This window comes from Tribolium madens, unplaced genomic scaffold (assembly GCF_015345945.1).
Source record: "Tribolium madens isolate multiple individuals breed KSU strain unplaced genomic scaffold, Tmad_KSU_1.1 Scaffold_2;HRSCAF=44;Tcas5.2_LGX, whole genome shotgun sequence".
In the NCBI taxonomy this organism is placed as follows: Eukaryota; Metazoa; Arthropoda; class Insecta; order Coleoptera; family Tenebrionidae; genus Tribolium; species Tribolium madens.
The window spans coordinates 5799152-5817791 of NW_025400995.1; the positions used below are offsets into that span (position 1 = coordinate 5799152).

General features: G+C 34.1%; 4 protein-coding genes across 6 annotated transcripts; 2 read left to right on the plus strand and 2 right to left on the minus strand.

Annotated features, from left to right (window-relative positions):
- Positions 1-308: 308 nt before the first annotated feature.
- LOC123006715 (vitellogenin-like) lies at positions 309-6370 on the minus strand. The gene is made up of 5 exons (XM_044401401.1): positions 6267-6370; positions 3713-5933; positions 3177-3649; positions 1467-3122; positions 309-1412 (listed from the first exon to the last, which is right to left on the minus strand). Exons 1-5 carry the CDS (start codon positions 6295-6297, stop codon positions 409-411), a joined length of 5385 nt encoding a protein of 1794 aa, XP_044257336.1. The 5' UTR covers positions 6298-6370; the 3' UTR covers positions 309-408.
- Positions 6371-6803: 433 nt separating this feature from the next.
- Positions 6804-13319, plus strand: LOC123006595 (QRFP-like peptide receptor). Of its 2 annotated transcripts, XM_044401185.1 has the most exons (8): positions 6804-7061; positions 7114-7318; positions 7376-7465; positions 10179-10300; positions 10476-10599; positions 10644-10858; positions 12663-12950; positions 12997-13319. In XM_044401185.1, the coding sequence occupies exons 2-8, from the start codon at positions 7229-7231 to the stop codon at positions 13166-13168; spliced, it is 1101 nt and encodes a 366-aa protein (XP_044257120.1). In that variant the 5' UTR covers positions 6804-7061; positions 7114-7228; the 3' UTR covers positions 13169-13319. The 2 variants fall into 2 exon arrangements, with proteins under 2 accessions (XP_044257120.1, XP_044257119.1); XM_044401184.1 differs by having other exon boundaries at positions 7114-7465.
- Positions 13197-17475, minus strand: LOC123006594 (probable DNA mismatch repair protein Msh6). The gene is made up of 15 exons (XM_044401183.1): positions 17247-17475; positions 17107-17196; positions 16500-17056; positions 16177-16452; positions 15988-16125; positions 15715-15922; positions 15247-15664; positions 15040-15197; positions 14905-14993; positions 14554-14853; positions 14417-14508; positions 14244-14370; positions 14009-14191; positions 13620-13949; positions 13197-13568 (listed from the first exon to the last, which is right to left on the minus strand). The coding sequence occupies exons 1-15, from the start codon at positions 17368-17370 to the stop codon at positions 13308-13310; spliced, it is 3351 nt and encodes a 1116-aa protein (XP_044257118.1). The 5' UTR covers positions 17371-17475; the 3' UTR covers positions 13197-13307.
- A 244-nt stretch (positions 17476-17719) lies between these two features.
- Positions 17720-18588, plus strand: LOC123006593 (keratin-associated protein 5-5-like). Of its 2 annotated transcripts, none has more exons than XR_006412819.1 (3): positions 17720-17852; positions 17913-18120; positions 18176-18588. XR_006412819.1 is itself a non-coding variant. In XM_044401182.1 (3 exons), exons 2-3 carry the CDS (start codon positions 17914-17916, stop codon positions 18371-18373), a joined length of 396 nt encoding a protein of 131 aa, XP_044257117.1. In that variant the 5' UTR covers positions 17720-17852; position 17913; the 3' UTR covers positions 18374-18588. The 2 variants fall into 2 exon arrangements, 1 of the variants encoding a protein (XP_044257117.1); XM_044401182.1 differs by having other exon boundaries at positions 17913-18111.
- The last annotated feature ends 52 nt before the right edge of the window (positions 18589-18640 follow it).

The following is an 18640-nucleotide window of genomic DNA, read 5'->3' on the forward strand; positions in this document are numbered from 1 at the left end:
AAGTTAATGAAAAATACTTTAGTGTTTCATATAACATAAATCCGTATTCTCTTCATGTTACTTAATTTTCTTCTCAGCGGCATATATATAGGTTTATGTTTTTATATATTGCTTTGACTTTGTTTCTAGTTGTTTTATAGCTACACTTAAAATTGCACATGCTCCACACCTTACTAATAAATTTAGTTTTAACTACGTAATTAAAACCTTGCTGGCGTTAATAAGTTATCAGCTTTTCAACTATTCTCTTTCTTTTGATCTTCTTTATATGTATTTAAGTCTTTTGTGGAGATAGAAAAACCAACAAGTTATTCTAAAGAATTTATTTTATATATTTTTTTTACATTTTGTGGATGCTCGTATAAATACTAGTGTAACTGCAAAGACAAATTTGTGGTCGTGATTTGATTACGGTAAACATTCTTTGGGCATTTCCATTTGAATGGTCTTGGATACTTGTTGCAAGCTGAAGTCGGGGCTAGCACCCTTTTGAATTTCGTTCTTCCACAAACTAGTGCTGCTTGTGGGTCTTGAACAATAAACTTGAACGTTCTTGTAGATTGTTCCTCGCTGTTGGCAACGGCTCTTGCACACAGGCAATGGACGGATGGTGAAACAGATTTCACCATTTTCTTCTACATAACGAGTTTGTAATTTGCTGCATGAACCTCTTCCTCTTTTTTCAAAATCAGTAGCACGGCCAGCATCTTGGTTGGAAATGTAGTTAGCATAGTGGACCTTCTTGTAATAGCATTGTTTGTCGTCAGCACTGCGTCTCATTTGGGAGCCGCGTTGCATGAGTTCTTTTCCAATGGTGTAGCTTTCCATGAATTTTTCTGGAGTATGGATAATGCAGTTATCGGGGCCCAAAAAGTCGGTTTCTTCTTCACCGGTGAAAGTGCCGCAAAGACCACGGGAAGCATCTCTGAATTTGCTGTTAGTGGCGGTAAGTTTAAGGGTTTGGCCATTGAAGATGGCATAAAAAGCATCACAAATTTCCAGTTTGACTTCTTGGTTAGGCAAGCCGTAGATTTGGATAGCACCGTCGTAAGTATACGAAGCATGTTCGGTGTCGTATTTAACTTCTTGTTCATTGACAAAGACTTTAGGTCCTTTGCCTTGGCTTGATGGCTTCATCAAGATTTTCACAATTTTACCATTAGTGTGGGGCATCTGCAAAACGATTTGGATTTCTTTTTGCGATTGGCTTTGTTCAGAAGCTCGAGCGTAGACAATGTAAGATTCGATAAGTTGGTCTAATTGTTCTTGAACAGATTCGTATGGTTTGTTTTGAGTTGATGATGGTCTGCGAGGAACGTACTGAAGAAGCACAGTCCAGCCATTGGAGAAGCTTGTGGGGTAGGTTTTGTTGTCCCAAGTACTGGTATGGGTTTTGTCGACGACGCAAATTGCTAAAGGAAAACAATTAATATAAATTAACAAAACACCAAAAATGAATTACTCACGTCTGTAAGTGTCATATTTAAGTGCTTCTCCTTGGAGGCGAGCTCTGACGTGGAAAACTGGTTGAGGGATAAACATTTCTCTATACCATTTGCCTACTTCGACGTTTCTTACTTGGACATTGCCATATTCACTGTTGATTGAAATGTTAACAGCGTGCAAATCGGGACTGAATTGTCCTTGAATATCAAGTCGATTATCAGATGATGGTTCAACAATATTTTCTTCAACCCTTGGATAGAAGAAATGACGCAAAACGCTGTAAGTCTTATAAGTGGCATTGATAACACGGGGATCCATATCATTGTATTTCATTTTAATTGAGAATGTATCCAAAAGATTTGCTCTGATAGCCATCTTGGCACAAACAGGCAATTGTGTGTTTCCTTCTTGCATTTGATGCTTGCATTCTTTGTATTCCTCTTGTTGTTTCAAATATTCCTTACGTTGTTCACTCTTGCTTAATTCAATATGAGCATCTACTCGAGAAAGGCGTTGATCTTTACGAAGTAATCCTTGAACATTAGTTGTGCTTGTTGGATCAAATTCCATGGCATAATCCAAATTGAGGCCATTAGTGTTAGGAACATGAGAAATTCCTTGAACGTAAGCCAAAACTTGTGGGTTTTGTTTTTCAACTTTCCTAGCGTAACCCATGAAACGGCTTTGAGGATTAACATTGCTCTTGGCAACACCAAAAGTAGCAGAGTATTTGACTTTGTATTGTCCTTGGAAGTCAGCAGTAGCGTCAGCAACGAAAATATGAGGATTGTTGATGTATTTTCCAAGTTTGTCAACAAACTCTTGCTGTCTCTTTTCTGGACTGTCGGGGAAAGCAGGAATGTCATTAATTTGATCGTTGGAGTTGTTTTCCTGGGCTTGAGTTGATTGATATTGATAATTGTATCCCAAATGAAGGTTGACTTGTTGAGCCGTTGACTTGCTTGAGTCAATTCCCACATCAATATGAACGTATTGAATGGTATCATCCACCCAAGGGTCTAAAACGGCAGAAACCAAATCGTGATGACGAAGCCTTTCATACATGAAAGCAGGATCGATCCTATGGTCACTAGTGATCTGCAAATATACTGCAACTCCTGTAGACTTGTCTCCCACCACAGTGTTAATTCTGTGGGGATGTTGAGAATGAATAATCTTCAAGTCGGGTTTAGGGGTGTAAATGTCGCTTTGAGAGGTGTATGGCCAACTGCTGTAATGAGCCAATCTAACACTTTCTTGACTGCCAGGATTTTGCAATTCCATTTTGAGTTGCTTCTTCTGAACATCCAATTCCATCTTTCCGTTCAATGGGAAGACAAGTTGGAAGTTCTTATTGTAACCAGCGCTGTAACGTTGATGGTCGAAAGGAGTAAAAATGCATAATTGGGTTTGAACCCTTCCGGAAATAACAGCGTGGACGTCAAAGTCGACATTGACATTATCAGGCCTCTTAAGGCTTTCTCCTGATGAGATGTGTGGGTTAGCTTCGACTTTAACATTTCCTTCAACTCGGATGAGTGCGGGGCGATCGTAGGTGTAAATGAAGGGCAATCCCAAAACAGTTGGAAGGGCAACGGACGATTCTTGAGCGATCATCATTTTGCTGTAAGCGTAGTGTTTGTTCTGTTTGAATTCTTCTTCCCATTTGCGAACCACTGCAAATTACACAATATTAGAAATGGCAAAAATAGAAAGAATTTAAAACTTACATTCAGGCAAACTGTCCATAGTGTGATTATCGAAAGAAAAGATGCTTTGCAAAGCACCCATTTGCAAGTACAAATTGCCTTCAAGTTGTTCTCTTTGTTCGTTTTGGAGATGCAAAAGTTTAGCAACATTTTCGCTAGACCAGGGATAGTTTACAGCTTGTTCGTGTTGTTTTTCTTTTTGCTGTCTCTTGTACTCTTCGGTTTGTTGTTGGAAAACACTGACTAAATCTTCAATGCTTGAAACCATAGCATGTGTGTTAACAACTTGTTGGTAAACACCACCAAATTGTTTTTCGAGTAAGTATTTAATTCCCCTTGGAACGGCATGATCTTCACCACCAAGCATTTGCAAGTTTTGTTCAAAGAGTGATTGAGATTCCTTGACAATGTAGCTACGCAAGTATCCTTGAGAGTACTGGACACCATATTGTTTGCTGGTCAACAGAGGTTTGGCTGACTGAGCAGCATGACGGCTATGGAATTTTGTTGTTATTAAATAAATAAATCTAAAGGACTCTATAGATAGATGTACTTACAATTTGTGATGTTCAGGAGCTTGCAAATCGGCAGCAAATTCAATCGACGATTTGACAGCGGCGTTGACATAGTCACTAGTGTCAACATTGGTGTAAGAAGCCATACGTTGGAGCATTGCAGGGGTGGGTTTAGTACGCATCAACTGGTACACGGCAGCAACACGAACTTGTTCATATTCGCTTGGGTTTTGGTAAATCTTGAACAAAACAGATCGGGCTACTCTAGGATTGGATTCAACAAGTCGGTCTAAAGCAGCGACCATCAAGACACGTTGGAAATGAGAAGCTTTCTTCTGTCCTTCCAAGTAAGGTTCAAAAGCTTCTAAAATTTGTTGATGTCCAATATTTCCAAGAGCACGAATGTAGATGTGTATTTGTTGCGTGTCATCATTATTGATAGCTTCATTGAGTTTTCTGGTCAAGTAAGGGATGACATTTTTCTTGACGTATTCCTGGCCACGGGTGGTACGGAAAGACCCAAAACTGTAAACTGGATATTTGGCGTGAGAGTCTCCCCTGTTAACGTAAACTTGGCGAACGAGGTTTGTGTACGACAAAAGAGCAGATTCATTCAAGTATTGTTGAGACATAATTTTCTCATCTTGAATCATTTCATTGAAGAACTTCATATACTCTTCGGTTGGTTGACGTGCAGCATTGGCGGCCACAGCAATGACTTGTGCAGCTTCCCGTCCTTCAATCTTTCCGCTCAAAATCCATTCTTTGATATTGTAGAGAGCTGGACCTGTCCCAGCTTGGGCGACAGCATCACGGAAAGCAACCCATGAAGGCGATTTCAATCCTTGAGCTTTTCCGCTGTACAACTGACTGGCGACTTGTTGGATTTCATTTTGATTCAGGATTCGAACAAGACTGGCAAGGGTGACAAATTTACCAACGGTATGTTGGCGAAGAATTTCCTTTTCATGGGGGAACTCTTGGCCGATTTCTTCAGCAAGTTTCCTCACAGTCTCAATGACATTTTTCTGTTTCTTGAAAGATTGTCCATCAAATCCAACCGTGAAAGGCAACAAAGGAGATGCAGGAGCTTCATTAAAGTGGGGTTTGTCCTGGTGCCAATCTTCTTCTTCAATACTATCAGGTTGATAGTTATCCAAAGAGAAGGAGGTATATTGAAGCTTTGGTCTTGTGATGGCACGTTTGGTTCTGCCTTCGTATTGGTTAGTGGTGTCGTATTGAGATTCAGCACTGCCGGGAGCAACTCCATGGTCGTATTGTTTTGCAGGACGAGGGCTATTGTCAGTACTGTAAGGGCTGTCATATGCATAAACAACACCAACATCAACAGGGCTGGAAACATCATATTCGTTTTCCCTGACTGGTTGTGCTACTTGTAAGAGAGTCACATTTAATTTGCTGTTGACAGAACCCTTCTTCTGGTCGGCCAAAGTTGGACGAATGACAATTTGTTCAACGGTGACTGAACTTTGGATGACATATTTATCCAAAGTGCCGGTGATAACAGCCTGACTGACGGAAGTTCTCGATAGAAATTTCCCGACTTTGTTTCCTGGTTGGTAACCGTAGATGCCATCAAGTCCAGCGTGATAAGAAGGAGATTGTTCAGAGTTGGTAAAGTTCTTGTTTTTGACAATTTCAATAACATCGCCATCCTCAATCAAATGTTTGTGAGGAACAACCCAAGGTTTAGACTGGAGAACGTATTCAGGATACGGATGGATTTCGTACAAAGTTTCAGTAACTCCAGTAACAGTCTCTTCCATTGTTTTAAAAACAGCAGTATTTGAGTCTTCCTGGGTGAGGATATTGATAGAGCTTGGAATCAAATTCGTAGCCTTGGTATCAAGTTGGAGTTGACTGACAACACTCTTGATCATATTGGCTTCCCAATTCTTGATCTGTTTGTCAACCATGACATTCCTGATCACTCCTTTGTACAAACCAATCTGGAAAGGTTTGGACGAAAGGGGTAGCGGTTGGTAGCTAACTTGGGAATCAGGAATTTCGGTTTCCCACCCTTCACGCAATTCTTTATGAATTTTCGCATACTGGGCATTCGAAATTTTGGCACCGAGATTTCCATCAGATCGGGGTTGGATGTACAGTTCAGCTTTGAAAATTATACCGCTGTATTCATCACTGACTTGGTTGAGACCGGCCAAAGACCGACCTCGAACCTCGTATACGTAGTGGTAGTTGTTATTCCATCCCGGATTTTCGGAAGCAAAAGCAAGACCCACTAAAAATAAATAAATAAATAGTAAAATCTTTACGACAACAAAATTTATACATATTTCACAGGTAATTAATTATTTTTAGCCACCAAAATAAATAAAAAACTTATTAAAATCTATAATTTAAAAAATTGCTTAATCTAGTTATTAAAAGTAATGTATAAACAGCAAGAAATTTTTTTCTTACCATAAATTTCCAAATATTGAACATAAAATTCAAAATCTAACAAAAACTCAAAATAACATATATGTAAAAAATGCAAAAAAACAAATAGAAATATAATAAATATTAAAATAGTGAAAAAAAAATAAATAAAAATTTTTTAATGTGTACTTACCCAAAAGGCACAGTAGTATTTGCGACCACATCTTGGACACAGATTAGGTCGAAGAAGTGTGCTGTTGTTGGGTCCATTCTCAATTTATATAAGAAAATATTGCAATTCAGCAATTCTCAGGTCAAACATCAGGAAATTTTCAATAATATGCATCAGCATAAGCGATAATCGTAATCACTCCGATTTATTTCCGTTGCTCGAAAAAGTTATCTTTCGTCAATGATTCTTTTTGGCAATTTTGTGTTCCGCTTATTAGTAAAATATTCGTGACGCAAAAAAAACACTTGATTTTCTACTCAAATCTAAATTGAAGTTCTAAATTTAATATTGATGAATGCCATTCAACATAATATTTCTCAAGCAATTTTATTAAGTAAAATAATTTAAGGGGGTCTGTTTATTTTTATTGATGCGTCCTTCGTAATAATTGTTATGTTACATATTTATTGGCATAATCCATACCTTCTTATCTAATACTATTTATGTCCCTATAATCAGTTGATCACGCATTATGTATATTGTAAGAGCATTAACGTGGTTTTTATATTGACAAAACGTACCTAAATAATTTGAAGTGCGGGTATTTTGAGGTTCCGCATCTGTCATATATATCAGCGTCGCGACGCCTATCCCACAGTATACCTTAAGATTTCCGCTCCTATCGCACAGAACTCGAAAGTGTAGTGCCAAACGTGTGATTTCACAAATAAACGTTAAAATTTAACAATATGCACTTAAACAAACTTAAATGAAATAAATTTATAAAAATTTATTTAAAATCAGTCCCAAAAAATCGTAAACTGATGATATTTTTGGAAGTTCTTGCAATAAATTTTTTAAATTTTAGCCAAGTGGTTTGTGATTGAATGACGCGTAATAAGGGCAATAGTTTGATTAAATCCTTGAGGAGCGTGTAAACGAATGAAACTCCAATTAAGTTTATTTCCCTTCGTGTTATAACAATGTGCGATGATATTATTGACAACGTAACAGATATAAACAATACAATATTTGATTGGAATGAATTGATACCGGCAGTTGTTGTTTATAGTGTAACTTTTGTATTGGGTCTAGTTGGAAATTGCCTAATTATTTTCACGACTTTCCAGTATCGAGGGATGCAAACTGTGACTAATGTTTTCCTTTCCAGTCTAGCATCGGCCGATTTACTCCTTATTATCATCTGCATCCCTGTCAAGGTAGGAGTAGTCACTTATCAATGAAGTTTTGACGTAATTGGTGAAATTCATTAATTCGAATTTTATCCAAAATAAAAAAAAACAAATGGAAACATGAATGAGAGATAAAATTTATAATTAATTGCACTCTAATCAATCCAAAATGTACACAAAGTGATAAAGGAAAAAATTAATTAAACATCAATTAAGCCAATATTTGTGTAACATAAACGAAAATTTTGTTACTATGCAAAAAGAGAAGTTACTAATCATTATTGCGAGATCATTATTATGTGCACTTATGGTAGGTAAATATTAAAGCATATGCTCTTCACCTGTTAACTTTTCTAACGCATATCAAATTAACTCTGTCAACAGAATAAAAGCACACAAAATATAATTACAACAACTCGAATTTTCCATTAGACACCCTGTAATACCTACTATTCAATTTACAGTTATTTCCGAACTGTTTTAAGCAGAATAATAAATCCCTCAAGAAACAGACGGTTACTGTTTAATAAAACAGTCCATATTGTTTATGCAGTTCTGCTCAATTAATTCTCAAATTAACAGACTTGCAATTGCTAGTTATTTTTGCATTTTGCTACAATTAGGTACCTATAGCAAAAACAGCTCTGTTTGTTTATTGAAGGTTTTACATCTTTTTGGCAGTGAAAAGCATTTTTTGATATTTTTTTTATATTGTCATGATTACCTAATATTCACAAATTAAATCGATCTTGTTTTAAATTGATTCCTGAAGGGTGGTTCATTAACCAACTGATAATTAGTTAGATATTTAGCAAACAAGGTTTTAAAAATGTTTATTATCCCAAAACATAGGTTTAAATTGTAAAATCAAAAAATTATTCCTTGTTACAAGATTCCAAAAACTTTGAACCCTGCTTGCAGTGAATTGTTAATTAATTAAGTGCCTTTTGAACATGTCTTTGGACTATTATGTGTAGATAAGGTAAATTGGCATGAAGTATTCTCATTTGAAAGGATCAAAAAAGTTTACATTTCAAATTAATATTTCCAACAATTTTTTAATAGTTAAATATCGATTATTATTTTCCAGGTTTTTCCAGATTTTTTTGTTTTTAACAGTTTAAGCTGTTTATAACTTAAAAGAATTAAAAGAGAAGTTAACAATCAAATTTTCTATACAACATTTTCATACATTAATGCAACCTTTGTAATTTTTTATTTAACCTCTTTTATTACCATAAGATTTTATACATATTGTGAAACACATAAGTACATCATTTTTTTAAAATAGGTTTTCTATTTTTTTTCTAGGTATTGTATGTACCATATTGTTTCCTATATTTAAAAAAATTACAAATTTGTTTAGTAATTTCCACATTTATTTTACATAATAAATAATAGCTGTTGAATCACCCAAAAATTTTAAATGTAATTTCCGATTCAGTCACACTTGATGTACCTAACTCAAACATACTAAAATAAATCTCTCTATTTGAGAAGCATAGATAAATTATTTTTAAACTTTATGAAATCAATAAATATAGAAAGTTGTAGAACGACTTTGTCAAATATGTTCAGTTCAGAAATGTTAATCCGTTATAGTACAAAAAATAGAAACTGGCAAAATGTTAGCATCAGTGATGTCAAGAACGTCCAATAAATTTTATTTCAGTCTTAACGAAGATGAATAAAATTAAAGAACAAAAATGTGTTTTATTATGTTTGATAATGACGTAATTTTTTTTTGCTTTAGTCTTGCTAACTGTTACAACACTCAAAACAATACAATCTAAAACTCTCAAGAAAAAAACAGTCAAGGGTTACAATCGTCTGAACTAAATACTCAGTCATTCGCATTGGTTCTGTTTATTCCTGTTCTAATGGATTGTATCGAAAACTTTGATAGGGTGAATGACTTAGCATATAAGTACAACAAATGCTATTTTCGGCACAAAACTCTCCGACAAAAAATCACTAAATCAAAGACATTTTCATTTGTTGTAATTCTAACCAGTGGGTGGCCATACATTTTGCTTCAATCACCCATTTATCTCTACTATTTTTAAAACTAACAATACTCTGTTTCAAAAAAACTTAGTAATTTGCTTTTAAAAACAGCTCATTTTAATATTTAAACAAATTCCAGTTTTACCAATCCAATTTTCTAGAAAGTGACTGTGACAATATACATATTTTAAAAAGCAAAAAATAAATAAACAAAGTATAAAACACAATCAAACAAACAAATGGCATTTGTAAAAAAGTTGATTATGTTCCTAAAATAATAAAACCGACATTGTTGAAAAAAAATATATTTGTAGATACCCTAGAGTGTGATTAAATTTGAATGTAGAAAACTATGACATTTTCAAAAATAGTCTCTCTTGTGTTAAATAATTTAAAAAATTTAAAGTTGTAAATATCTGGAACAATATTTTGATCTATAGCTTCTACGATGTTGACAGAAATACATGCATGGGATGATTTTGTTAAAACCAATAAACCAAGTGTTTGCTAAATTATGAATAAAAATCAAATATGCACTTAGCAAAAATAGTTTGAAAGCCTTCTAAAAATATCCTCAACTTCTCCACTGTTTAGATATGGGTTTAGTGTTTATTCAGGCAAATGACTGTTACTTCTTCATCTTTGAGCTTACTTATGACAAGCTTTTAACATAATTTAATATCAAGAAGATTATTTGACAAAGTGCCAATATTATACAAGGTGTTTTTTACAGTTGGCCAAACTTTTCTCCTATATCTGGATTATGGGATTTTTTGTATGCAAAATGATCCATTATTTGCAAAACATATCTGCAATTTGTTCCGTGATGACCCTCACAGCGATTAGTATTGAACGGTAAGATTTTTTCAGAGCTGACTGTTGACTAAGCAAGTGTCGGTGTCAAAAAAGGTCAAAGATTAGCACACTGCTGAAAATTCAACTTTTAATCAAATTAGCTACATTCTAACAATTTTATCAGTTCATTAATAACTTTCTTATCATTTCCGTTAATAAAAATTTTGATTTTTAGCTACTACGCGATTGTGTACCCCATGAAAGCCAAGTACATCTGTACAATCAATCAAGCAAAACGGATAATTGGAGTAATTTGGATGATGTCTTTCATTTTAGCAGTACCAACACTGTTTGCCCAGGTAACAAACTAATTACTTTCAACAAAAATTTCAAAAAGTTTTAGAGGCATATGCGAGTGTCTAACAATAACGACCCTACCGAATACTACATATGTGTAAAAGATTGGGATTCTACAGAAGTTTGGCGATTTCACGAAATTTATATGCTTGTTGTAATACTGATTGTGCCATTTATTATTATGACTTTTTCGTACACCACCATTTGTTGCGAAGTTTGGAAAGTAATGGAAAGAAGGTCGGTTATGACCAGCAAACATGTGTAAGTTTAATGTAATCAAGTAATCTAAATAACTTTTGTTTATTCCACTTCCAAACTAAAAATATTTGAGATGAACGGAAAGTTTTAAGGTTAATATCATTTCCTGAAGCGACACTCAAAACTAAAATAATGTGCTTCAAATAACCACGAAAAATTATTTATTAATAATTAACTTCTAACTCAATTTTTTATTTGTTTATTTTTTCTGCTCATTAATGATGTTTTCCATTTATTCTTCTGTTCTATTTCAATGTTAATACTAAATGTTTTATTTTCAATTTTCATTTACACTAAAATTATCAATTTTCTTTTCATTAAGATACCTAAGTTAGAAATGCGAAAATCTCGAGTCAACTCAAGTATTGTATTGTTTGTAATTACAGGCAACGAATGAGATCTCAGTTTAAAGAGGTCTAAACACCGCCCTACAGGTGTCTCAAAATTCGCGCACTTCCTTGAAAAGGAGTAATTGGATAGTCCCCGAGAGTACTGAAAAAATGTTAAAAAAATTTTGAGATATATTTTTGACGTTTGACATATTTTTATGTCTATTTAATGATACAGATAATCTTGTATGTTTTTTTTATAATTATTTAGTAAAAGTACAAAAATTTTGCCAATAAAAGCCACAAATAACACTAAACAGAGTTACAATTTAAGATACAGCTTCCTTGTTTCTTCTTCTAATAGCCTGTAACAAAAAAACTTGGAAAATTATTTTTCCAACAGAAATAAATAGAGTCAAAGTGCAAAATTTAAACTTTCATAACATCGAAATTTTTATAGATGTTTTTTTTTTAACATTTGTCTTGTTGTCTAGGGCATCGCGCGATGATAGTGTCACGGAGGTGCGCGATTTTCTGGACATACCCCCATTTAAAAAAATTCAACCTTCTCAAAACCTTTCGTTCAAATAAATAAATAGGTAAATAAATTTTATAAAACCTTTACTGCAATAATAAAATAAAAAAAGAAATCAATCATAATTCTCTGTAAGCACAGTGTAATCGGTGCTAAGTGATAAATATAATACTACCGTATTAATGAATAAAAACTGTTGACGTAAAGTGTTGTATTAATAGTTATTTGATAATGATAATGCATTGTTTGAAATTACCACAATACTCATCTTTATATGACTGCTTTATGTTTCTATATAACTATATGTCCAGATATTGCTTTATTATCTATTTTATTTATTTACAATACATAAATACAACACCATATTCAAGTTAGCGAACGATAGAAATAATAATTGCTTTCTTACTGAATTTTTCAAATAAAACAATTTTACAATTATTTGTAAAAAGCAAATTTTTCCTATAATAGTTATGTATTACATAAAATGATCTTTAAATCAGTTGAGAATATTTATGTGTATTTTATAATTACATTCCAGCCTTTAAAATCTAACTTACTAGTTTTAAAAATTAAACATTACTTACTTATTAAATGTTTTAAAAATAGTATCAAAAGACTATCACCAGAACATTTGTATTTATTTGACTCATTCTTGGCCGTAGTAATTTAGGTACTATTAATTTGATCGTTCGAACTTGTAATTATTTTAAGTGATCAGAATGTTAGAATTCAGATCAGGTATTGCTATTATAAGTTTAACGGCTTTATTAGAATTTAAGTAAAACAAATCTTAAAAAATACTTCATTATTGGAAAAAAATACAAAAAAGATTGGAAATAATAAATTTTAAAAACCAGACTTTCGATTTTTTTATACAAAATGTAGTTTATTACCTCAGGAAAACGGAATTAACAAAAGAAATGATTTAATAAATGTGTTTTAGGCTTTCCCGAAATCGCAGTACCACCAACAGTGAAGACAAGTATCTTGAAAATTTCATATTAACAGAAAACAAACAACCCCCGCCGCCCCCAGACCCCGCTCACGACGACAGCAACATGGTAAAGCAAGTAATTTACATGCTTGTTGCTGTCGTAGTGTTATTTGCAATTTGTTGGACACCTCTTTTAATTGACAATCTGCTAACAGCATTTGAGATCCATCCCAACATACGATGCGGATTCCTCAAGTACATGTCGATAGCGTTTCACTTACTGGCATACTTCAACAGGTATAAAACCAAAAAAAGATAAACGTTACTTACTCTGTTTTTTTAGTTGTATCAATCCAATTATTTATGGCTTCATGTCGAAAAGCTTCAGAGAAAATTTCAAGCTTGTACTTTGCTCCTGTTGTTCACCCGACCTCAGAGGACATAGAGGGAGTAATTACAGTTTGAGATATGTTTCAAGGACAGGATCACAAACAAGAACAACATCGTATAAATAAACAAATAGGAGAGAGAAACTATACAAACTTAATCAACAGTATTCACTAACTTGACGTTTATTTTTGCATCTACAAATAAGAAAACATAAAAGCATTAATTATTTATCCACTGTTGCATATAAAAAAATATTAAAGTGTATTAAGAAAGTGATAACTTTGTCATAACAGTTCTAATACACGCAATATCAGCTGTAAATAATTCCCTGAAAAGTTTACGATTTCTGGCTTCATTTTCCAACTGTTTGGATATTTCCCGACCTCGTGAAACAATACAGTGTTTCAATCCCGCTAGTCGTGCAACGTTGAAACCGTATGACTTTGGACAGCGCCCTTCAGCCATCTTATACAAGAATGTAACTGACTCTTCAGTTGGATCGTCATCGTTTTCGACCATACAAGCCTATTTATTACAAACATAAATAAAAACAGAACAAAACGTATCAAAAGTTACCATATGTCCCAACTGCACGTCTTTCCTCATCTCAAAATGATCCACAAGACTGTGATAGTGCGTAGAAAACAGTGTTCGACAATTAATCGTAGTCAGTTTTTCTACATAGGCAGTAGCTATAGCATTTCCATCATGAGTAGAAGTTCCTCTACCTAATTCATCAAGTAGGACCAACGAATGTGGCGTCGCATGCTGCAAAATAACTGCAGCTTCAGATAGTTCTACTAAGAATGTTGATTGGCCTTGAACAATATCATCATGAGCCCCCAAACGGGTAAAAATCCTATCAATCAAAGATATTGTACAGCTGGATGCAGGCACGTAACCCCCCTGAAAGTCAATGTATTGCTTTTTAAATTCTCTGTAGTCTCGATTATGATTATTCATACCATATGTGCCATAATACAAATAATAGCAATTTGACGCATCAGTGTTGATTTACCACCCATGTTGGGTCCAGTGATGAGTAAAATATTAGCAAAATCACCAACTCCCATTTTAGTATCATTAGGAACAAAATTATCAATGTTTGGAATGCAAGGATGACGCCCATTTTCAATAATAATTTTATTCTGTGTCAAAAATCAATATTAAAAAAGTTATACCAAAGACTTCGTCACTTACTGTGTCTCCCATTGGTTCAATTTCTGGAATACATATATCCTGACCAAAACTGCAAGCATATTGAGACAAAGAACATAAAACATCCAAGACAGTAATACACTCAATCGCTTGCTCCCATTGATCGCGCCTAAAATTTTGAATTAGTCAAATAAAAAGAAAATAGAGACCACAACTTTTGACTAAATTTTTCAAAAATTCTCCGGTTCAAATCTTGGACAACTTTCGCCCTCTCACTTTCTGCTTTCATCATATCTGCAAGAAGTTGCTACACTTTAAAATTAAATAACTGTAAAAAAGAAATCAAACATACTCGACTTCTTGCTGTAGAGTAACGTTTTGCTGGTTTAGCCCCTTTTCTTGTTCCCTCAAGTTGGTATTCATTTGTTACTTTTTTCGTATGACTTTCAGGAATTTCTATTTGAAAACGTTTTTTATCCGTGCCCACGTATGTAATTTTGCAACCAAACATTTGTTGCAGTTCTACCAAATACTCATCAAGTTTTTTCGTTACTGCTTTTATGGCGTCTTGAGCTCGGTCGTAATTTTCATCAACTCCCTGTTTTGGGATGATTTTTCCTTCCTTCTGAGCCTCTTCTTGATCAAAGGCATTCTAAAAATAAAACAAAAATTTAATTTTTATTTGATGTAAATATCACCTCACCTTAAAGAACAATAATAATTCAGTTAAATCAACGTACATTCCATCAGGTTTAAATTGAGTTAACCTTTTGAGTAACGGAGATTGACAACCTAAAAACATTATTTAATATTTGAAAACTAAAAATGTCTAATTGACCTTTAAAAAGAGGGCACAAATTCTGTGCCAATTCAAATCCTTGTAACGTTTTCAAAAGATCAGCAATCCTCCTTTTTGAGTAAGTAGCAGCCTCGTAAAAAACAGCACGACTATCGGGATGATCTTGGGCAAAATATTTATTACCAAAAGTATGAATTCTAAAAAGAAAAACTATAACCAAAAATCATAATTAAATCGTCAACATACTTAGCCAACTGTCGTTCCAAATCTGGTAATTTTTTGAGTATATCTTGTGCGTCCTTTAACAAGGATGTATTTTTGACCAGTTCTTGTATAGCTTCTTGTCGTTCTTTAATTTTCTCAACGGTGCACAAAGGTCGACAGATCCACTGTGTCAGTAATCTTTTGCCAAAAGCAGTTTGACAATAATCCAATGTTTTTTGTAAACTACTTTCTTCACCCAGTAGATTCAAATTGACCATCGTTACAGAATCCAAAATCATACAACTTCGAGAACATTGCTCTTTTACATTCATACTTAAAGGTTGGTAAATCTCGAATTTCCCAAGTGAAACTACTTGAATATCAAGTTTGGAATCATGTAAATACCACAAACACGCCCCTAATGCTTTTATCATTAACTCATACTCTGGTTGAGCGTTATCTAAAATATTATGTATGTATAAAAAAAAAGAAACAACTGGAAAAACGTACATCCATTTGTGACATTTTTAAGGAATTCAGGCAAGCAAATTTCATTACTTTCATTACGAAAATAATTTCCATTCATTAGTTTTTCAACAGTGGTACTAGCACTGTAGAATTGACTTTCAGGAGCCAATGTTTCTCTTCTGATATCTCTGTAGTGAGAATTTAGAATGAATTTTAATTTTGAACTCATCTTCTTTCTTTCAGTTAAGATCTAAAATTAGGTTTATACACCTTAATCATTTAGCCACCAGAAAAATAAATGAAGAGACAACTTACCAATCCTGGTGGATACTCTGAAAGACAAACTAGTAGTTTTGAGCAATGTTTATCGTCATCAAACTCTGCCATTTTGAAAATCCCAATAGACGTATCAATGAAACAAATTCCAAATCTTCTTTGCAAGCCTGTCACATCCTAAAAATTCCAAATTGAATAAAAGTGAAATACCTTAAATGAAATAAAGACCTTCTCTGCAATAGCATACATGTAACAAGACTGCGAATGCATAGCATCAGGCAATTGTGCAGTGTATACACAAGTAGCCTTTGTTGAAATTTGACAAATTTCCCTATTGACGACTTTATCAAACTTAGTTGTCTTTCCTTGTTTTTTGCACCTTTCCGCCATCATTTCAGGAGTTTCAGTTTGTTCAGTTCTTGCAACCTTAAACCCTTTCTCAATTAGAGCATTTGCCATCTTATGATAGGCACTTTCAGGGAAGCCGGAATGGGCAAACTCCCCCTGTAACAATTACGTTAATTCAAATAAGATAATATATAGAAAAATACCTTCATGTAAGAAAAACCCAACTGTGTGACTCCTACAACAGCATCCATATGATAAAGTTCATAGAATTTTCCCACTTTGAAAAACAAAACTGAGTCCATGTGTGTACTTTTCAGAACCCACCATTGACGCATTGCTGGAGTTTGTTTGTCTAGGAAGCTTTGAGGGATGTAAAGTGTGCGAGAATCATAATCGGGGTCATCCGGTGTTTTCTTGTTAATATCGCGAATTTTATCAGGTTGTAAAAAGTCTAACCGGTTGTGTAACCAATTGGAATTAATGTCGCGAACAACTGGGGCTGCTTTAGCTGCATTTTCATCAGTTATCTTTGTAGTCTCAGAACTTTTCTCAAAAGTGAACTGTTTTAGTGACTTCCTCTCTCTAGGTTTGCTGTCACTGCCTGAAGACTCGCCATCTGAGTCGCTCACCGGCCGTTTCTTCACGTTCTTCTTCTTCTTAGGGGTCGGTTGAACTGGTAACTTTTCATCTTCAGAGTCGCTGTCGATAATTGCCATTTTTTTACGTTTCTTAGCTTGAACTGGAGACACATCTCCCTTACCTAATTAGAGCAATGTCACAGCAAAGTTTAATACAAATCGCAATACAAACCATTAGTAGCAGAGTTAGTTTTGTGGGTACAGTCTTGGTCTTGCCTGATTTCAGTACCATTTTTTGCTTTAGGAGACACATCTCCCTTACCTAGTTAGAGCAATGTTACAGCAAAGTTTAATACAAATCTCAATACAAACCATTAGTAGCAGAGACACTTTTTTGGGCAGAGTCTTGCTTGACTTCAGTACCTTTTTTTGCTTTAGGTGACTGAAAATAGTTCAAAAGAGTGTTAGTTTGACCCGTACTAAACCGTTTCGACATTTTTTCCCAAATTTTTTAACTGACAACACAAAATAAATCGTTTTTAAACAAAACAAGTGGACATTAGAAGGTAACACAACAAAATCGCGCCTTTTTGACAATATATTGACATTTTAACAACAACGCAATGCTACCAACATATTTTGCCCCCTAGCCAAAGATCATCAATTTAGTATAATACAAAACATTTCAAATCACAACTTACAGAATGTAATTTATTACAGCCCACAATAAAATGTATTTGTGTTTTTATACAAATTAAATTGGTTTTAAGAAAGTTAGTTTGAGAAATATATTTTTTTCTTAATTAGCCAATTTAACAATACAAAAATCCCTAGTTGTTTCAAATTGAAAAACTGCTTTTATCAGTTTTTTCAAATTATCTTTCACCAAAAAACCTAAAGGGTATAAAAGCAACGGTGAAGAACTTTCCAGTAATAGTGCACGTTTCTCAGTAAAGACGATCAAAAGTATTAATTCAGGTGAGTTCACAATTCACATTTAATTCCTTGAAGAAAAGTAATTATTATTTCATTTAATAGGATGCCTGGTTGCTCTTCTCGTTCTTGTGCTTCTTGCCCTAAGCCAAAATCCAAAGCCAAATCATCGACCAAGGTCAAGAAACCGGCAGCGAAAAAATCTGCAACGAAAACTACAACGAAGAGAAAAACTTGCGGTCCATGCTCTCCTTGCGGTCCTTGTGGTTCTTGTGGGCCTAAGAAGACCAAATCAAGTACGAAGGTATGAAAGGTATACTATTCCTTACTGTAATTTTCTCAAAGTTAATTTTTTTTTATTGTTACAGTACAAGAAAACAACCCGCCGCCGCACCAACAACCGTTGCGGATACAGCTCCTCTTCCGATTACAGCAGTTCCGAGACGTGCAGCTGCTCAGAATGCTGCTCTGATAGCACTTCCGACAGCTTCTTTTCTTCAGACTACGACACCACCGATAGCAGCGACTGCTGTGCTGCTCCAAGAAGAGGATGCTCCAGGCGCTAAGTGCACTTACAACGCTGGTCGTTATTTTATTTTTTTATGTAAGTTAGTGTATTTTTAGTATTAGTCTTAGTGTTTAACTTGTCAAATTATCTACTCGAAAACTATGTTTAACATGTATTATTTTAAGTACTTATTTTATATTTCAATGACTGATGTATGCCTAGTGAATAAATAATGTAATGATGATAATTGAATAATAAAGTTTCCAGACGAAATCTAATTTCATTTTACCTGATAGAGTTTGCTATCAACGTTTTTCATTAAAAA